At 39.7% G+C, this 20,063-nt stretch overlaps 1 protein-coding gene across 7 annotated transcripts in view; it reads right to left on the bottom strand.

The window, feature by feature from the left end:
- Positions 1–19,508, bottom strand: part of PRKCI (protein kinase C iota) — a 79,870-nt gene extending 60,362 nt beyond the window's left edge. For 2 of the 7 annotated variants that reach the window (XM_060149979.1, XM_060149982.1), the window contains exons 1-2: positions 18,699–18,941; positions 4,142–4,263 (exon numbers count right to left, since the gene is read on the bottom strand). In XM_060149979.1, the coding sequence (XP_060005962.1) occupies positions 4,142–4,263; positions 18,699–18,802 (226 nt within the window). In that variant the 5' untranslated portion in view covers positions 18,803–18,941. Of the gene's footprint in view, positions 1–4,141; positions 4,264–18,437; positions 18,459–18,698; positions 19,039–19,315 lie in introns of those variants that run through there. The other 5 variants (XM_060149978.1, XM_060149980.1, XM_060149983.1 and 2 more) reach the window with 5 other exon arrangements.
- Between the last annotated feature and the right edge of the window lie 555 nt (positions 19,509–20,063).

Raw genomic sequence — 20,063 nt, 5'->3', positions numbered from 1 at the left:
CTCATATTCTTCTGTATCTTCTTTAATACCATCAACAAAAAGTTTCTTCACTTTCGGAAGGGCAGCAGGCTTTACAGAATCCTCTCTAGAAACAGCTCTCTTTGGTTCCACCAAACACCCATCAACCTCGGTGGTCCTGCACTCACTGCTGCATCCACCTCTTCAACGCTAGAGTAGGTCACAAAACTAGAGGTCCTGGGAAGTTTTGTTTGGCGGTCTCTCATCACTGCACAATCCGTAAGTGTGCCCCATTTCTCAAAATGTTCTCTTAAACTATCATCTGTAGTTTCAACGTTCAGACCTCCAATAAACAGTTTTCTCAACAGCGCTGGTTCCTTTGGATCATGGCCCTCCTCCTGGTGGCAGCAGGCTGGGAGTGACCTGGTGGTGGGTTTACCTCCATTTTGAGACCAGACTCACCTCTTCCAACTCCAGTTCAATATGGGACCGCCAGAACGAGGCCTCCCCATACTTTCAATTTAGTGAATTACTGCTCTTTCCCACACACCATGTTCTTCATACCTCTGTGCCTTTTTATATATTATTCTTTCTTTCTGGTTCTCCCCTCACCTACTCCACTTCAAAAACTTTTACTCTGTTACACGGTTAGTTCAAACTTTGCAAATATTTCAGGCATATGCGGATGCTCCTCTTTCTTTTGTATTCTGAGGCCCCTATGCATTTAGGTTCAACTGTCACATTTGTTCTTCACATGTCCGTCTCCCTGTGGAGTTTGAGGATAGAAAGTATCTATCCTCAACACACACATATTCAATGTTTTCTGAATCAAGTTTTTGCCACCACCTTTGAAGTAATGGTTGTCACAATCACTTTTACACTTTTTCTAAAACATTTTCTTTAAAGATATTTGCTGTAAAGTACTGTCAAATTATTGAAAGTAATCTCTTAAAATATAAGGCAACATATATTCAAAATTAAACTAAAATGTAACACTATTTAATGAGATGTTTACCTTATTGCTGGAAAAAAGTCACATTAATTGCACTATATTTAAGGGTAAAAAGGGCAAAACAAAGTTGTACTCTTTGATACTCAAATACCTGAAGGAAAATAAGAATGGCATCAAATTTCTAATATACCTTTCCCTCCTTAAGTTAATTAGGACTTTTATTACGTTTTAAAAACAGGGCTTCCCTGGTGGCACAGTGGTGGAGAATCCGCCTGCCAATGCAGGGGGCACAGGTTCGAGCCCTAGTCCAGGAAGATCCCACATGCCATGGAGCAACCTGTGCCACAACTAATGAGCCTGCACTCTAGAGCCCGCGAGCCACAACTACTGAGCCCACGTACCAGAACTACTGAAGCCCGCATGCCTAGAGCCTGTGCTCTGCAACGAGAGAAGCCACTGCAACGAGAAGCCTGCGCACCACAACAAAGGGTAGCCCCTGCTCACCTCAACTAGAGAAAGCCTGCGTGCAGCAACAAAGGCCCAATGCAGCCAAAAATAAATTAATTAATTAATTAAAAAAAAAGACAAAATGGTACCTTAAATCAAAAGCTTTTGACAAAATTCAACACCCATTTATGATAAAAGCCCTCCAGAAAGTGGGCACAGAGGGAACCTGCCTCAACATAATAAAGGCCATATATGACAAACCCACAGGAAACATCATTCACAATAGTGAAAAACTGAAAGTGTTTCCTCTAAGATCAGGAACAAGACAAGGATATCCACTCTTGCCACTATTATTCAACATAGTTTTGAAAGTCCTAGCCACGGCAATCAGAGGAGAAAAAGAAATAAAAGGAATCCAAACTGGAAAAGAAGTAAAACTGTCACTGCTTGCAGATGACATGATACTATACATAGAGAATCCTAAAGATGCCACCAGAAAACTACTAGAGCTAATCAATGAATTTGGTAAAGTTGCATAACATAAAATTAATGCACAGAAATCTCTTGCATTCCTATACACTAACAATGAAAGATCAGAAAGAGAAATTAAGGAAACAATCCCATTCACCATTGCAACAAAAAGAATAAAATGCCTAGGAATAAACCTACCTAAGGAGGTAAAAGACTTGTACTCAGAAAACTATAAGACACTGATGAAAGAAATCAAAGATGACACAAACTGATGGAGAGATATACCATGTTCTTGGATTGGAAGAATCAACATTGTGAAAATGACTATACTACCCAAAGAAATCTACAGATTCAATGCAATCCCTAGTGGCATTTTTTTACAGACATAGAACAAAAAATCTTAAAATTTGTATGAAGACACAAAAGACCCCGAATACCCAATGTAATCTTGAGGGAAAAAAACAGAGCTGGAGGAATCAGACTCCCTGACTTCAGACTATACTACAAAGCTACAGTAATCAAGACAATATGGTACTGGCACAAAAACAGAAATATAGATCAAAGGAACAGAATAGAAAACCCAGAAATAAACCCATGCACTTATGGTCAACTAATCTATGACAAAGAAGGCAAGGATATGCAATGGAGAAAAGACAGCCTCTTCAATAAGTGGTGTTGGGAACACTGGGCAGCTACATGTAAAAGAATGAAATTAGAACACTCCCTAACAGCATACACTAAAATGAACTCAAATAGTTTAAAGACCTAAATGTAAGACCGGACAGTATAAAACTCTTAGAGGAAAACATAGGAAGAACACTCTTTGACATAAATCACAGCAAGATCTTTTTTGATCCACCTCCTAGAGTAATGGAAATAAAAACAAAAATAAACAAATGGGACCTAATGAACCTTAAAAGCTTTGCACAGCAAAGGAAACTATAAACAAGACGAAAAGACAACTCTCAGAATGGGAGAAAATATTTGCAAATGAATCAATGGACAATGGATTAATCTCCAAAATATATATACAGCTCATACAGCTCAATATTAAAAAAACAAGCAACCCAATCCAAAAATGGGCAGAAGACCTAAATAGACATTTCTCCAAAGAAGACATACAGATGGCCAAGAGACACATGAAAAGCTGCTCAACATCACTAATTATTAGAGAAATGCAGATAAAAACTACAATGAGGTATCACCTCACACCAGTTAGAATGGGCATCATCAGAAAATCTACAAACAACAAAAGCTGGAGAGGATGTGGAGAAAAAGGAATCCTCTTGCACTTTTGGTGGGAATGTAAATTGATACAGCCACTATGGAGAACAGTACGGAGGGTCCTTAAAAAACTAAAAATAGAGTTACCATATCACCCAGCAATCCCACTACTGGGCATATACTCATAAAAAAACATAATTCAAGAAGACACATGTACCACAATGTTCTTTGCAGCACTATTTACAATAGCCAGGTCATGGAAGCAACCTAAATGCCCATCGACAGACGAATGGATAAAGAAGATGTGGTACATATATACAATGGAATATTACTCAGCCATAAAATGGAATGAAATTGGGTCATTTGTAGAGACGTGGATGGACCTAGAGACTGTCATACAGAGTGAAGTAAGTCAGAAAGAGAAAAACAAATATCGTATATTAACGCATATATGTGGAATCTAGAAAAATGGTACAGATGAACTGGTTTGCAGGGCAGAAATAGAGACACAGATGTAGAGAACAAACATATGGACACCAAGGGGGGAAAGCGGGTTGGGGGGGGATGAAATGGGAGACTGGGATTGATATATATACACTAATATGTATAAAATAGGTAACTAATAAAAAATATCAAATAGAAGGAGAGCAAAAAAAAAAAAAGTGCACAGTCTGTTTCCCTTAAGCACTACCAGTATACTTTGCATTTAAGTTGCTTACGTGCAGTCTTGAGCAATAGATTCTAAAAGCTACAAATTTTTTTTTTTTTTTTTTTTTTTTTTGCGGTACACAGGACTCTCACTGTTGTGACCTCTCCTGGTGCGGAGCACAGGCTCCGGATGCGCAGGCTCAGCGGCCATGGCTCACGGGCCCAGCCGCTCAGCGGCATGTGGGATCTTCCCGGACCAGGGCACGAACCCGTGTCCCCTGCATCGGCAGGCGGACTCTCAACCACTGCGCCACCAGGAAAGCCCAAAGCTACAAAACTTTGATTGGTTGAAATTAAATATCGCTTTATTGTTTAAAAAAATTACAAAATGGTATCTTAAATCAAATGCTCACACAGACAGCCGTCTCTTTATTCACTCACCTTCTTCATCTATCCATTTCATGGTGAAAAGCTGTTCGGTGTCAAAAGAACACATGTCTCGAACCTCATTACAAAGGCCCTCAAAGGAGATTGAAGGTTCAAAATGTGTTATCATGATATCCCTGAAAAAGAAAAGAAGTTTTAAGTTAGACAATGACTATGACTAATAATGCTCTACATATTACTGAATGCCTGACCATTTGATGGACTTCAGTTATTTTGTGTGTGCACCAGCCTGTGCCGCTTCCAGTAAACTATCTCTGTAAAAAATAAAATACCAACATTGAATAATGCTTAAAGATTAAAATAGTGATTTTGTGAGAAACCTTAATTCAACCTCCCCTCCTCATTCAGGAAGCCCACCCTAACTGCTCTAACAGATAGTAGTTCCACTTTTGCTTTAATGTTAGTTATCAGAAGCTCACTCTTTTGTGAGGCATTCCACTCCACAAACAGCTCTATTACTGACAAACTCTGCATTATACTTAACTGAAATCTCTTTCAATCTCTAGTCCTAGATCTCCCCTCCCCCAAAAGTTTACCTTCATCCAAGAGATGGCCCTTCAAAAATTTGACAAAGGTCTGTCATGTCCTCTTCCTCAGCCCTGACTTCCATGGATTAATCACCCAGATTAACAACTCATTTGCCAAAATTCGTTTTAAAATAGGATTCATATTTTAAGGTAGACACCAAAAAAAAATGAAGGAATTGACATAAACATGTGTTTATTTTTATATTACTGTTGGATAAGTCATAGTACTTAAATAAATCCACCTAGCAGCTATTCACAACGAGACTTAAAAACATAACAAAATGTTTTAGAACAGAAGCCTGGGTTTTCCTCCAGGGACCCATAAGAAGGCTCCCTGTGATCTAATCTCCATGTCGTAGCCAGCCACAGTCATCCTTTCAAAGGTAAGTCAAACAGACCGAATGACTCTTAATTTAACACACATATAGTGACCTCTGTCATAAGGGTTTTACAAAATTAATGTAGTTCATGTCTTTCCTTTGTCTCCAAATGTCTTTCCCCAAAGTAAAGGGAAATCCAAAGTCTCTAGCAGGGTCTACAAGGCCCTGTGTGAATGGCCCTAGCTGCCCCTCTGACCTACCTCTTCTATCACTGGACAGATAAATCGATGTTTATAGTCTACCATCTACCCCGGCTAGAATGTAAGCTTGATTAAAATAGGAATTTTGTTCATTATATTCTTAGTGGCCAACGCGGTGTCTAGCACAGAATGGGTATTCAATAAATATTTGTTGAAGAAAGGAAGGAAATGACACTGTGTTAGGGACTGTGCAAGCACACATGTGTAGTTGGAACACAGAACACAGAGTAAGAAATAAGGTATTAAAAATTTTAGACATGTGCAAAAAAGTTAAAACTGCAGTCTTTAGGGGCTTTAAGCAGAAAGCCACACATAGAAACTGAATGGCCTTTTCTTGATAATCATTCTCTCTAAGCATCTCATGGTTTCCTACCCCTGCCTCTTGGAACCCTCTTGCCTTAGCTTTCATAACAGTCTGCTTCCCTGGCTCCCTTTCTACTATTCTGAACACTTATTAAGTCTCCTCTATCTCCAATCACAGGACATTCTTCACAACCTCTCTCATTCATTGTCTCTCCCTTTCTGAAACCTAATTCACATTCAATGTTTTAACTATTATCTCTATGTAAGGGTCTCCTAAATCTGTAATTCCAACTCTCTCTGTGGTATTTAAGACTCTTGATAAGCTTGTTTCAAGCTTGTTCCAATTTCTATTCTCAACGTGATCGCACCATTCCCGATACAAACTCTTTATTACAGACATCTGTTTACTCAAACCACCACACATAAGACCTTGATGATCTAAGTTTTAATCCTGACCTGTCCTCAGTTTAAGGAGGGAGGTGGGGATCTTTCTTTAACATCAACCTTCTTTCTTCAACATCAACTTTTTTCTTCAATATCAACTTCCATTAAAACTTTTTCAACCACATAAGCCTGATGGTCTATACTTCTAAACCTGTCCAACATGTATCTTATGTTCCAATCTTTGTTATTCAACTAATTATATACACACATCCTTAGCTAGATTATAAACAGCTGGAAGATAAAAATTCTTGACTTTTTAATATATTCACATAACTATTTATATAATAGGGACTCAAATATTTCTTAACTGAATGTAGAAGTAGTATTTTCCAGGAGAAACCCAACTTCTAAAAAGTGCACTCTTGACAAGGAAATATCACTGTTTATGTTTCCTTAGCCTATAAACATGTGCAGAATATTTAGCATGTTTCAGATGTTTGAACAAACATCTTATATGATCTTCATAATAACTGTCAAACTAGACCTACTAATCCTGTTTTACAGATTTAAAAAGCTTAGCACAGGGGAATATTTGCCGGAGTCTCACAGTTAGGAAACAGAATGCAAATTCAAATCCACATCTCCTAATGACACTCGTGGTGGATGCTGTGATCTGACCTGCCGGCTCTCCACCCCACCTCCAGAATCCCCCATTAGCAATGGAGCATTTGTCATCCCAGCTACCAGGAGTGCTACCGGTAGACATCCCCAGTCTTCAGCCTCCTTCAGAGATGTGACTGCTCGCCTATAGTCAAATCCCCTTCCTGGTCAGCCCACAACCAACAGCCAATTCAATATGGGGGTATAAAGGTCCCAGACGTGACTCGGGAAAGCTCTGAAGTGTCAACTCATCTTCAGAACTCCCTGGAGGGTCAACTAAGACTTCTGTAAGACTTCTGCATCTTGATTTTTTCCTACCTAAGCTTGCTTCTCCCCTTCTCTTCCATAGCTGTCAACCCCAAAAGCACTCCTGAAAAGCCACCTGCATGCTAATCTGCAACACCACCTCCCACAGCAGCATCCACCCAACCCACAGCTATCATTAGATGTTATTTTGTGACAAAAGCATAATGGATACAGTCAGTCAATTTCACTTTTAAGAGTTTGGCTAGGGACTTCCCTGGTGGTGCAGTGGATAAGAATCCGCCTACCAATGCAGAGGACACAGGTTCGATCCTTGGTCCGGGAAGATCCTATGTGCCACGGAGCAACTGAGCCCATGCGCCACAGCTACTGAGCCCATGAGCCACAACTACTGAAGCCCGCTAGCCACAACTACTGAAGCCCACGTGCCTAGAACCCAGGCTCCGCAAAAAGAGAAGCCACCACAACAAAGGGTAGCCCCTGCTCGCCACAACTAGAGAAAGCCCGTGCACAGCAACAAAGACCCAATGCAGACAAAAAATAAAAATAAATAAATTTAAAAAAAAAGTTTGGCTGATAAAAACTGTAACCCTTGTTTCCGAGATTAAATGGGTCTACTTTAGTGTATGAAGCTAGTTAATTGTTTTTTATTCTTCAGAGAAAATACGTTGCCAGCATATATAAATTATACATATTTTACAGTCTGTCTCCCCCAACTAAACATCCGAGCGGGCATTTTGTTTTGCTCACTGCTGCATCACCAATATCTGAAGCAGCGTCTGGCTCAGAATGGATGTTCAATTAATATATGTTGAGTGAATGGAGGTGTCATATGTTGGTCTCTAAAAAAAGCATGAGGAAATGTAAAATAAAAAGCATTCCAGGGCTTCCCTGGTGGCACAGTGGTTGAGAGTCCGCCTGCCGATGCAGGGGACACGGGTTCGTGCCCCAGTCCGGGAAGATCCCACATGCCGCGGAGCGGCTGGGCCCATGAGCCATGGCCGCTGAGCCTGCGCGTCCGGAGCCTGTGCTCCGCAACGGGAGCAGCCACAGCAGTGAGAGGCCCGCGTACCATGAAAAAGAAAAAAAAAAGCATTCCACAATGGATGAGTGACATATACGAGGCAGCCATAGTGTAATGGTTAAGACCATGAGAGCTAAAGCCAGTATGCTTGGGTTTGAATCCAGGTTCTATCACTTACCAGCTGTATAACCTTAGGTGATTTATTTACCTTCTCTGTTGGTTCAATTTCCTCATCTATAAAATGAGAATAATATTATCTCCTATGATATTATAAGGATTTAATGGATTAAGTGAATTCATGTTTAAAATACTTATAATAGTACCTAGCATATAGCATACTCTAAATGTGTTCAATAAATTTTAAAACATTATTAATTCATATAACACTTTAAATAGAAGTGGACCCTTATTAGATAAAAATAATCCAACCTTCTAAAAAATACACAGAAAAACAAAACAAAACAAAAACAGATGCTTCTGGTTTAAAATGGTGGAGGGAACAAACATCTATAATCTTTCATCCTAAGGGCCTAATGAAATGACAGAAAACTGAAATGACAAGTTTATCAAAGTCTTAGAACACGAAAACGGCAGCAGCAGCAGAGCAAAAAGTATGAGAAAATCCTAGATGATTGAAAACAGATGGGATAAAATTTATGGAGAAAACATACCAGCCCCCAAAACTAAAGTTAACAGGAACTAAAGTTAACAGTTAACTAAAGTTAACTGTAAAAGAAGTTTTACTGACACAAGATTACTTTTCCTTCTCTAAGCATCTAAACACACTTCTTGGCTTTTCAAGTGCATCACACTTACATAAGAATTCATTATAAATGCTTTTTAAAATTACTTAAAAAAAATAGGAGTTAAAGAACAGAATAATGTTATAACCCTTTACAATATAAAAATTACCAAGAAAAATCAAGATGTAGAGAAAGCAAAAGGAAGTGTAAATTCAAAAATGTCTCTTTCTTAGTGGAGAGTCAATATATTTACAACTAATAATTAAATGTAAAAGCAGGGAACAAGAAAAAAACAAATAACTTGAAACTTAAAAATAGTCAAAGGACTTGAACAGACACTTCTCCAAAGAGGATATACAAATGGCCAACAAGCTTAGCAAAAAGATGTTCAGGGAGATGCAAGAGGGAAGAGATATGGGGATAGATGTATATGTATAACTGATTCACTTTGTTGTAAAGCAGAAACTAACACACCATTGTCAAGCAATTATACTCCAATAAAGATGTTTAAAAAAAAAAAGATGTTCATCATCACTAATTATTAGAGAAATGTAAATCAAAACTATAATGATACAGCAGAAATTAACACAACATTGTAAATGAACTATACGCCAATAAGAAAAAAACATAATGAAATGTCACCTTACATCCATTAGGATGGCTACTACGAAAAAAACAGAACGAGTATAATCGAAGATGTGGAGAAATTAGCACCTTGTGCTCTGTTGGTGAGAATGTAAAATGGTGCAGCAGCTATAGAAAACAGTATGGATGCTCCTCAAAAAAATTAAAAACAGTATTTCCATATGATCCAGCAATTCCACTTCTGGGTACATATATCCAAAAGAACTGAAAACAGGGAATCCAAAAGATATTTGTACATCCACATTCATAGCAGCATTATTCACAATAGCCAAAAGGTGGAGGCAACCCAAGTGTCCACTGACGGATGAATACATAAACTAAATGTGATATATAAATACAAAGAAATATTACTCAGCATTAAAGAGAAAGGAAATTCTGACACATGCTACAATATGAATGAAGCTTGAAGACGTTATGTTAAATGAAATAAGCCAGCCACAAAAAGACAAACACTGTATGACTCCATTTATATGAAGTATCTAGAGTAGTCAAATTCATAGAAACAGACAACAGAATAGTAGTTGCCAGGGGTTGGGGGTTGGAGAAGAATGGGAGAGTTGTTAGTATGTAGTTTCAGTTTTGCAAAATGAAAAAGTTCTGGAGATTGGTCACATAACAATGTGAATATAGTTAACACTGCTCAACTGTACACTTAAAAATGGTTTAGATGGTCAATTAAAATTTTTTTACCACAATTATAAATAAAAAAGAAAAGCGGGAGGAGGTATATTATTTAAGTTATAAATGTAACCACAAGAAAAACTAAAAATAGTCAGGAGAGGAGGCAATGAAGAAGTGCTAAATTCCTCATCTTCCATACTGATCAACAGATATAATAAAAGAAAGCAGAATTTTAATAGTAGTTAACTCTAGGTGGTGGAACAGGGGATTAAGGAGAGACTAGAGATGGAAAGAAGATGTACTTTGTATTGGGTTGGCCAAAAAGTTCATTTGGGTTTTTAAGATGTTAGGGAAAAACCTGAACGACCTTTTTGGCCAAACCAATACTTAGACCTTTCTGAACGGCATAGAATATTATTATTTTTTCTACCATGTAAAGGTATGATTTTATGATAATTATAAATAAGATATAAAACAAATTTAAATGACTGTTATAAATTTTAAAAATTGTTTTAATTTTTTTTAAGATTTTTTTTGATGTGGATCATTTTTAAAGTCTTTGTTGAATTTGTTACAATATTGCTTCTGGTTTCTTTTTTTTTTTTTTTTTAATTTATTTTTGGCTGTGTTGGGTCTTCGATGTTGGGGCAGGCTATCCTTAGTTGCAGCAAGTGGGGGCTACTCTTCGTTGCGGTGTGTGGGCTTCTCACTGAGGTGGCTTCTCTTGTTGCGGACCACAGGCTCTAGGCATGCGGGCTTCAGTAGTTGTGGCACACGGGCTCAGTAGTTGTGGCTCACGGGCTCTAGAGAGCAGGCTCAGTAGTTGTGGTGCACAGGCTTAGTTGCTCCACGGCATGTGAGATCTTCCTGGCCCAGGGCTCGAACCCGTGTCCCCTGCATTGGCAGGAGGATTCTTAACCACTGCACCACCAGGGAAGTCCTTGCTTCTGTTTTATGTTTTGGTTTTTTGGCCGCGAGGCATGTGGGATCTTAGCTCCCTGACCAGGGATCGAACCCACACCCCCTGCAATGGAAGGCAAAGTCTTAACCACTGGACCACCAGGGAAGTCCCTGTTTTAATTATTTTTTAAATTTATATTTTAAACAGTATATTTTAATAGTATATATAGTATATATTTAAATATATTTTAAAATAGTTCCTTCTTCTAGTGACATTAAAAGGGAACTTGCTGGGGCTTCCCTGGTGGCACAGTGGTTGAGAATCTGCCTGCCAATGCAGGGGACATGGGTTCGAGCCCTGGTCTGGGAAGATCCCACATGCCGTGGAGCAACTGGGCCTGTGAGCCACAACTACTGAGCCTGCGCGTCTGGAGCCTGTGCTCCGCAACAAGAGAGGCCACAACAGTGGGAGGCCCACGCACCGCAATAAAGAGTGGCCCCCGCTTGCCACAACTAGAGAAAGCCCTTGCACAGAAATGAAGACCCAGCACAGCGAAAAATAAATACATAAATTATTTTTTTTAAAAAAAAGGGAACCTGCTTACCTTAAAGCAATTTTTCTTTCAAAAATATCCTCAAGGTTACTAGTATGAGGGGGTGAGGATTGAGAGAGTATATTTTAGAATTAAATCAGAAGAGAAGAAAAGGCTCCCACTGAATTTCCCTGGCAAAGAACAAGCGTGACATTATCTTTTTTTGAATGCAAGGAGAAAAAATTAGTATGATCAGATGTCATCAAAATAAGACTTCCTTATTAAGGTCCACACGTAATTAAAATTAACACATACGTAAGCACATCTGCAAACAATAGGGAATTTTCAGAAACCTTATTTTTCAAGAGCTGTAAAATATTTATCAGAAAATACAATTTTTTTTTTTTTTTTTGCGGTACGCGGGCCTCTCACTGCTGTGGCCTCTCCCGTTGCGGAGCACAGGCTCCGGACGGGCAGGCTCAGCAGCCATGGCTCACGGGCCCAGCCGCTCCACGACATATGGGATCTTCCCGGACCGGGGCACGAACCCGTGTCCCCTGCATCGGCAGGCGGACTCTCAACCACTGCGCCACCAGGGAAGCCCAGAAAATACAAATATTTTTAAAACGTGTAATCCTTTAAAAGTAATAAGTACATACATCCTAAAGGGACTCAATGAAGGAGTCATGATTTACCAACTACCACTCCTTAAGTTCCAGGAACTAAAACATTTAAGGGAGTTTCTTATAAATAACTCTCCAAGTAATTGGAAAGCACCATGTTCATATACCCCACAATCACCAAATCCTTATTATAGTACCAAAGCTAAAAGTAAGCTGCAAAATAAAGATATTACTTCTAAAGGTACAAAACAAATCATGCATGGAAGATTCTTATTTTTCCTGGTTTTAACTTCAGTGTTGGCATAAATTAGCTTACCACTGGACTTCAACAGAATACAGTCTGCTTCACCACAAAGATGCCCAAAATGGCAAATTCAGATATAGTTTTAGCTGAATTTAAAAAAAAAAAAGCATTTTTGCTTCAGCGGTCAAACAGTTTTAAGCATTCATTATGTTCCTATGTTCTAAAATATAGAAACTAAAGTTTTTCCTTAGGACTAATTGCTTTTAAAAATAAACCTGAAAAAGAACCATATTCAGTCCTTCTGCTTTCTCAACATAAGCTTCTCTCCTAAATTAAATATAGTACAATCAGAAAAAAAAAAGTTTTGTAGGCAGGATTATCCATGGATGGTAAAATTACTGGGTCAAAGGTTTTAAGGAAATATTCATAACCCCCTCAAATTAATTGTTAATTATAAGAAAACCATAATGAAACTTCCATTTTTAAAAATCAAGGAGATAGAAAATTGACTTGAAAAGAATAACTGTGAAATATGAATTTGACAATAAAGAAAAAAGTAATCTTAAAAACCCCATCAATACAGTAAAAGGGTAAAGGGAAATTTCTCTGAAGGGTAAGACTCAGCTTTGTATTATGCTTTACTAAGCCTCGAAGTTATCATCCATAAAATGGAGATAATGATATCTACCTCTCAATATTGTTTAAAAAAAAGTTAGCATTTTTTGCCAATTGTATTTGCAAAAATTTTAAAGACCAATAACATGCAATGGGAGCATAAGGAAAATGCTTCATTTGTACACTTGCTGGGAATGTCAATTGATACATTTTTGGAAGATAATATCAAGTTTTAAAGCAGGCATATCTTTGACCATGTTTGCAAGAATACATATTAACTATAAGGATGTTCCTTCAACATGATTTGACAGAGCGATTTAATGAAAGTTCATCAATCAGAAAAAAAGCTTAAATGAACTATGGTATAACAATACTATGGAACACTATGTACCAATTATAATGAAAGAGGTGGATTGCTCTATCTGTATGTATCTACCTATTTATCTGTCTATCCTGACATGGAAAAATGACCATGAATGAAAAAACTCAAGTTAAAGAAACATGTATAGAAATATGAACCCATTTATTGGAAAAATAAAAGGGTGTGTCTGTATGTATACACACACCTACACTTACAGATATATTGATATGATGTAGAATATCCCCAACTGTTAACAATGGCTATCCCTATGAAGAGGGGGTGAGAGCCTACTTTATATATCTCTGTATTTTTTAAATTTAGCTTTAGTGCCTTGTCTTTGTGATCTGTATTTGGCCATTGGTGGCATTTTTGTTCCTATCATCATTCTCAGCCATACTCCTACATAGGTTAGCTGTCATGCAGAGTGCTGGGGACACAGAGCAGGCACACAAAAAACAGTTGGTCAGTTAATTCTGGACATTTCCTCCTGGATGCTCCCAAAGCACCCTGAGTTCAAACTTTGATTACTTGTTCCAGGTAATTAATTACCCTCTCTAATAATAAATCTCTTTCTTTTCTATTCCCTAGTCTCTCCAAATGAGAAATCCATGTCTGATTCAGACCCTCTCTCTTCTCCACAGGCAATCATTCTCTAATTCATATTGACTCTACCCCCTAAAATCACCATTGAATCCATATCCTCTTTTCCAACTCCTCAGAATCTCTCACTTGGACAACTTCCAAAGCCTCCAGATTAGTCTCATCCATTGCTAATTCGTCTACTATACTGGTTCCAAGAGTGATCTTTCTAAAATAAAAATCTAAACCGTGCATCTCTCTTACTTAAAACCTTCACCAACAAGAAAAAGTCTGAAGCCCAAAGTATGATATTCGAGAGTCTTCATGATCTAGTGCTTGTGAACCTTCTTATTAGCTCACTTCTCATCAGTGTCCACTTCACACTTCATGTCCTAATGAGGAATGACTATGGGACTAACGACTAAACTGATCTTAATTCTCCAAACGTATCATGCAGCTGTGCAATGCATGGAATGACCTCCCACCCAACATCATAATCCACCAGGCAAACCTACTTATCCTTTAAAAGCATCAAACATTTCATCCTCTTGGAGGGCTTCCCTCACCCCAAACTTCTCCCCAATAGCCATCCTAGCACGTACCTTACACACACACATCCCTTTATTAACTTTTTAAAGTCTTTCCTCCCACAAGTCTCTTGGTTCCTCAAGGGCAGAGCCTTGTATTATCAACTCTACATCCTCTGTGCCCACCCCAGTACCATGTGCCTGGCTTATAGTAGTTGTTCAACAATATTTATTAAACTGAGTTTAAACACACTTTGGTAAAATGTGAAATCCTAAACAAGACTGGAGTGTTTTAATTAGGCTCATTTCAACCATAAAGAAAACAAACACTGAAGTTACTTTAATAAGAGGTTTGGGAGCTGTATTAGAAAGCTATCCAGGAAATTATTTTCTGTAGAGAGCTGCTTTTTTCTCCTCTGTTTCCTCAGCCCTTCGGTTTGCACACGGGTGATCCCGGCCTCACCAGCCTCTCCCGTAACTCTTCAGCTTCAGTCCTCACTGCTAACAAGCAATTTATCTCCACATTATCTAATCCAAATTTCTGAGACGGTTGTTTTGGTTTTGGCACCAGGCCACCATGTCCCTTCTTTCTCTCTGGTGAAGCTACGGATCTGCTGCCCTATGGTTAGGTGACATGCCAGAAGCTCCATGACCAATGACTCACATTCCCCCAACTTTCAACTTAATATATCATTTTTATTTCCTTAGAACCATTGCTAAAGTATATCACTAAAATTATTTTGCAATACTTTTAAAAACAAGTCTTGCCAAGACTTGTTCACAGTGAGAAAAATCCTGCATACTTCATCACTAAACCAGCTATACTTTCCAAATATGCAAGGAGTTCATCCCTTTTTATTTGTAGATGTTCATAGAAAGAATCCTCTGGATTCATAACTGCTCAACAGCACTGGTTTAAAAAGCTTTTTTACAAGCTTTTTGCAAAATTTCTCTTACATTTATAACGTAAAGAAACGAGTAATCCAGACATTTCCTTGTTAAATTTTACCCTGTAATATCAAGTAACTTTATAGAACGATAGCACACACAATGGCAATCTACCACTAACCCACAAAACCTGTTTCTCCTCCTCCAAGCTAACACCACAAGGTAATGATTGAAGGAAGGCAGGCCACTCATTGACAAGCTCCTGTGGTGAGGAAAGAGGAGTACAGGCCAGGAGACAGGCACTCTTAGGTGGCCTCCAATAAAATCAGATTCTCAGTGCTATTAATCTCCTGAATAAAAATTAGAAAAAGGCTAATTAAATATCTGCTATATCTAGGGAGACATCACAGTTGCACTAAGAACAAATTAAACAGCATGACAACACTAAACACATCATTGAAAGGAGACGGCAATTCATTCACTAAAATGTTCTGTCTATTCTGAGATTTCAATATTCACTGGAAAGAAATATTGTTAGAAGGAGATGGGGGAAAATCGATAACGGCCGTTCAGATGATCTGAAGGAAAAGAAACTTTTTCAAATGCAGATTGTCCTTACATTTCTTGATAGTAAGGGAAGAATTTTCTACTTGAAAATCAGGCAGGTGTTCTACTTAGCCAACCTGTTTATTAACTATCCTCATTGGTGACTCATTTTAGTTTCATTTGTAGTAACGGGCAGCTGACTAAGTAATATAACCATCAGTTTAGACTATTGTTAATAAACATATAATCTTAACAGATCTAATTTCAGAGGACAGAAATTGGTACAATTTAGAGTGCTGATGTTGTCTTTAAATGAGGCTTGGAATGAAGGCACTATTAGAAAGTTTTCATTGAATAAAAGCACTAAAGGGCAAGGGGCTGATTCATTACTTAGCAAAATTCATAGGTTTTTAAAAACAAGCAAAGAAAATGTTAACTTGAATGTCTTGGAGACATTTTAGTCAAGCAGTAAAAGGGTTATAAGTCCTTATGCTCTTTTATTTATTTTTTTAAATTTATTTATTTTTTAAAGGGAACTTTTTATTTATGTTTGGCTGCATTGGGTCTTCGTTGCTGCACATGGGCTTTCTCTAGTTGCCACGAGCGGGGGCTACTCTTCGTTGCGGTGCGCGGGCTTCTCATTGCAGTGGCTTCTCTTGCTGCGGAGCACAGGCTCTAGGCGTGCGGGCTTCAGTAGTTGTGGCATGCAGGCTCCGTAGTTGTGGCACGCGGGCTCAGTAGTTGTGGCTCGCAGGCTCTAGAGCGCAGACTCAGTAGTTGTGGTGCACGGGCTTAGTTGCTCCGCGGCACGTGGGATCTTCCCGGACCAGGGCTGGAACCCGTGTCCCCTGCATTGGCAGGCGGATTCTTAACCACTGCGCCACCAGGGAAGCCGTCCTTATCCTCTTTAAAAAAAAAAATAATTGGAGCAATAAACCAAGAAAATATTATATGATACCTACATTCTAAAGACTTTGATTTCTTTCCAAAAGAGAAGCTTACAATGATTTTAATTTACTAACTAGGCCTATTTACACTTGTCAAACTAATAAAAATAGGAAAAAAGGAAGAAGCACTAGTTTCTTCATGTTTCATAGTTGGAATCATTGGAAACTACCTGAATTGAATAAGTCAAAAATTTATATTATTTAAAGTCAGAAAGATAAACCGGAGAACTAAAAATTATACTGTAACAATCAAAACTTGAGAGGCATCAGGGAGCGAGGAAGCAAAATGTAGTGTGCATCCAATTTCGCATCTTTCAGAGGAAGGAATCAATAGATACCATGTAAAGTTGATAAATCACGAAACGGAAGTATAACTTTTAAAGTAATAAAGGCAACCTCCAGAAGAACAAGAAATAAACTATCAATAGTAATTACCTCTGAAGGTTGGGAGGACTGAATGGGGAACACTTTTTATTTTATACTTCTGAACAATTTGCACTTTCCTACCATGTGCGTGTATTTATTTTTTAACCTTGTTTTTTAAACTGTCAATAATCAGACACTATTTAAAAAAAAGAAAATGTACTATATTTCATTCTCTGTACCTAACAACTCACAGACCGTCAACTATAAAATGGAACACATTCTAAAATGAAATATCTCATCTGTCAAATTAAAGGTAAGGTAAAGGAAGCAAAGCTTTTTTTTTTCCACAGTGCCAAGTGCATAGCTATTGTTTGAAAATCAAGACTTCCCTGATCAATTTAAGCAAAAACACTGTTACTGTCCAAAATAGCTCCTCTAAACTACTACTAAATACAGTCAAGCTAATGAACAGAGAGAGAGAGGTCAGAGGCTTCACGGCAGCAAACAAACTAGAAGTCCTTACATCAAATCAGTAAGACATTTAGGGGCTTATATTTTCTTTGAAATCAAAACAAGAGAGGCATTTTGAAAGTTTGCTATCTTCACTGATCCTCCAAGGAATGTAAAAGTATGTACTGCAGTTTCAAACCTCCTAGTGCTTGAGTTTTTTAAAGCAATTTACTTCTGCTTGAACAAGCAGTAAGACAGGCCACAGCGGTCGGGTGTTCTGTTAACCCTTAGTTTCAAACCTTTATGCTCACACTAACAGTTCAACTTTCTAATGCTCCCAAATATAGTTATCTCAAAGAAATTTCAAACCACAGTCATACTACGGAATATGATTTAATACACTGATTTTAGGACTGGATCATTTCTGGTAACCACAATAGTTATAACTTAGGTAATAATATGAGTAAAGATCACAGATTTTAAAACTGTGCCTATGCTCATCCTCTTCTCTTCTTGCAATATCTCACCCTATCGGACAGTCCTTGAAGCAACACTGACAAAGAAGCGTTCACAAATTTTAATTTACACATATACAACCTAATCTTGGCGAAACATAAGTACCTAATGCATATCCCTGAAAACGCATCAACTTTACTCAAATAATAACTCCTATGTCTAATATACTGGCAGCCCGACCACAGTCCAGGTACACGTCGCGAACTCTTCTATGTGATAAAGACAAACCTGACTTAGAGAACCAGAGGCTTTAGGCCTGCTGGTAATCAAAAGGGTCAACAAACTGAAGCAATCCTGTCTTTTAAACCCATGGTAAACTTAGTTAACTAAAGCATCACTCAGAATCAACTCTCAACCCCTAATACATCCAGACTTAAAGACGTAAAGCTTTTGTAAATCTCTTGGTAGACGAGTCTCTCGGACCCACCAGGTGGACCTACTTACTCCAAGGCTCCTCCCTCGGACCCTGCTCAGGACCCTCAGCCGCGCGATTCCAGGGCGCCCTGCGCCACACCTTGGGGGTGCCGCAATCCAGTGCCCCGTGCTCCTCCCCCGACCACTCGGTCACCCATCCCGAGTCCCCCGACTTGCCCGCCCAGCCCATCCCTTCCACATCTCCAGCCGCACACCCGCCCCCCCCTCCAGGCCAAGTCCAGCTGGCCTCTCCCCTTCCCTCTCACCCCCACCCCCACCCCACACACTCACCCGCGGTAGTAGGCTTTCACCCGGACCTGGTGAGAATGGTCCCCGCTGCCGCCGCCGCCTGCGATCGGGTGAGACATGGTACTGCTGTCTCTCTGGGTCGGCATCTCCTTCCTCCCACGCCTCAACGCTGGAGGCCGAGGGGCGCAGCGGGCGCCGTAGGGGACTCCGAGGCCCGAGTTTCTCCCGGAGCCGCGGCTGCCCGCTCGCCTACCTGTCCTCCACGCCCGCGGCGCGGGCCCAGAGGTCGCCTCGCCGGGGCAGCCGGAACCCGCACGGCTCCCCCCACCGCCAGCGGCAGACACTGCCTCTGCTGCAGCCGGGGCCCAGCACGCCTCCCACCTCCGCCCCTCCCACCTCACACGCTCCAAAGGCCCACATTCCGGGGGAGGGCGGGTGCAACCATCGATCCAACTCAAGATGCCCGGCTGAACCATTCTTACGGGGGCAAGGAAAAGGGGAGAGAGGAGGGGGGATGCTGAACATCACAAAAAACTTGCCGGCAGGGGGCCTTTCATGGGCTGTAACTGAGAGAATGTGACGACTGAGGTACCTATAGTTCTGTAAAAAGCCCCTCCCTACAAGGAAAATGGTGGGGGACAAATTCTGCGGCATCTCACCCCAGTTTCCTGTCTTGGTCGCGTCCGCGGCCAGACGGCTAGGGACTCGGAGTAGATTTGCCGGGCGGGTTTCTGGGACTTGGAGTCCCCATGGGATTCTGGGACTTGAGGTTCTTTACGTGTAGAGCGTCCCGCCTTCTCGCTGACCGTCTGTCTTCAGCTCGTGCCCCGGGACCCGTCGGCGTGGAAGTCCTGAATCCACCGTGGCACCTGAGGACACTGGAAATGATTGGGGTTCCTCACAATCTAGACTTTGTTCTCTGGTGAATTCTTCCAATTGCATAAATCATCTCAATCATACAGTACCTTTTCTGGAAAGAAGAATTTGGTTACTGCCCAGCATAGCCTCTTTTATGAAAAGAATTTAGTATAATATATGTAACAAATGTAATAATGAATGTAATAAAGGAAGAAACTCAACTGGAAGGTGTGATGGAAGATTGACTTTTCTTCCTTCGCTGCCTCCCATATCTTGGCCCTTGTAGATTGCCATTGCATGGAACAGGTGCACAATGAATATTTAGCCAATCAGTCAACCCATCCAACTATCCATGCATTGGCATTTTTTAACATCGTTAAAACATTGTTAACATCGACTGTTTTCCATAGTGGCTGTGCCGATTTACATTCCCCATCCTAATTTCATTTTTTATTATTCATTGCTGGTGTATAGAAATACAATTGATTTTGTATATATCTTGAATCCTACAAGCTTGCTGAACTCATTAGTTCTAATAGTGTCTCGGTG

This window comes from Lagenorhynchus albirostris, chromosome 5 (genome assembly GCF_949774975.1).
Source record: "Lagenorhynchus albirostris chromosome 5, mLagAlb1.1, whole genome shotgun sequence".
Classification (NCBI taxonomy): Eukaryota; Metazoa; Chordata; class Mammalia; order Artiodactyla; family Delphinidae; genus Lagenorhynchus; species Lagenorhynchus albirostris.
This window is presented reverse-complemented; position numbering and strand designations above follow the sequence as displayed.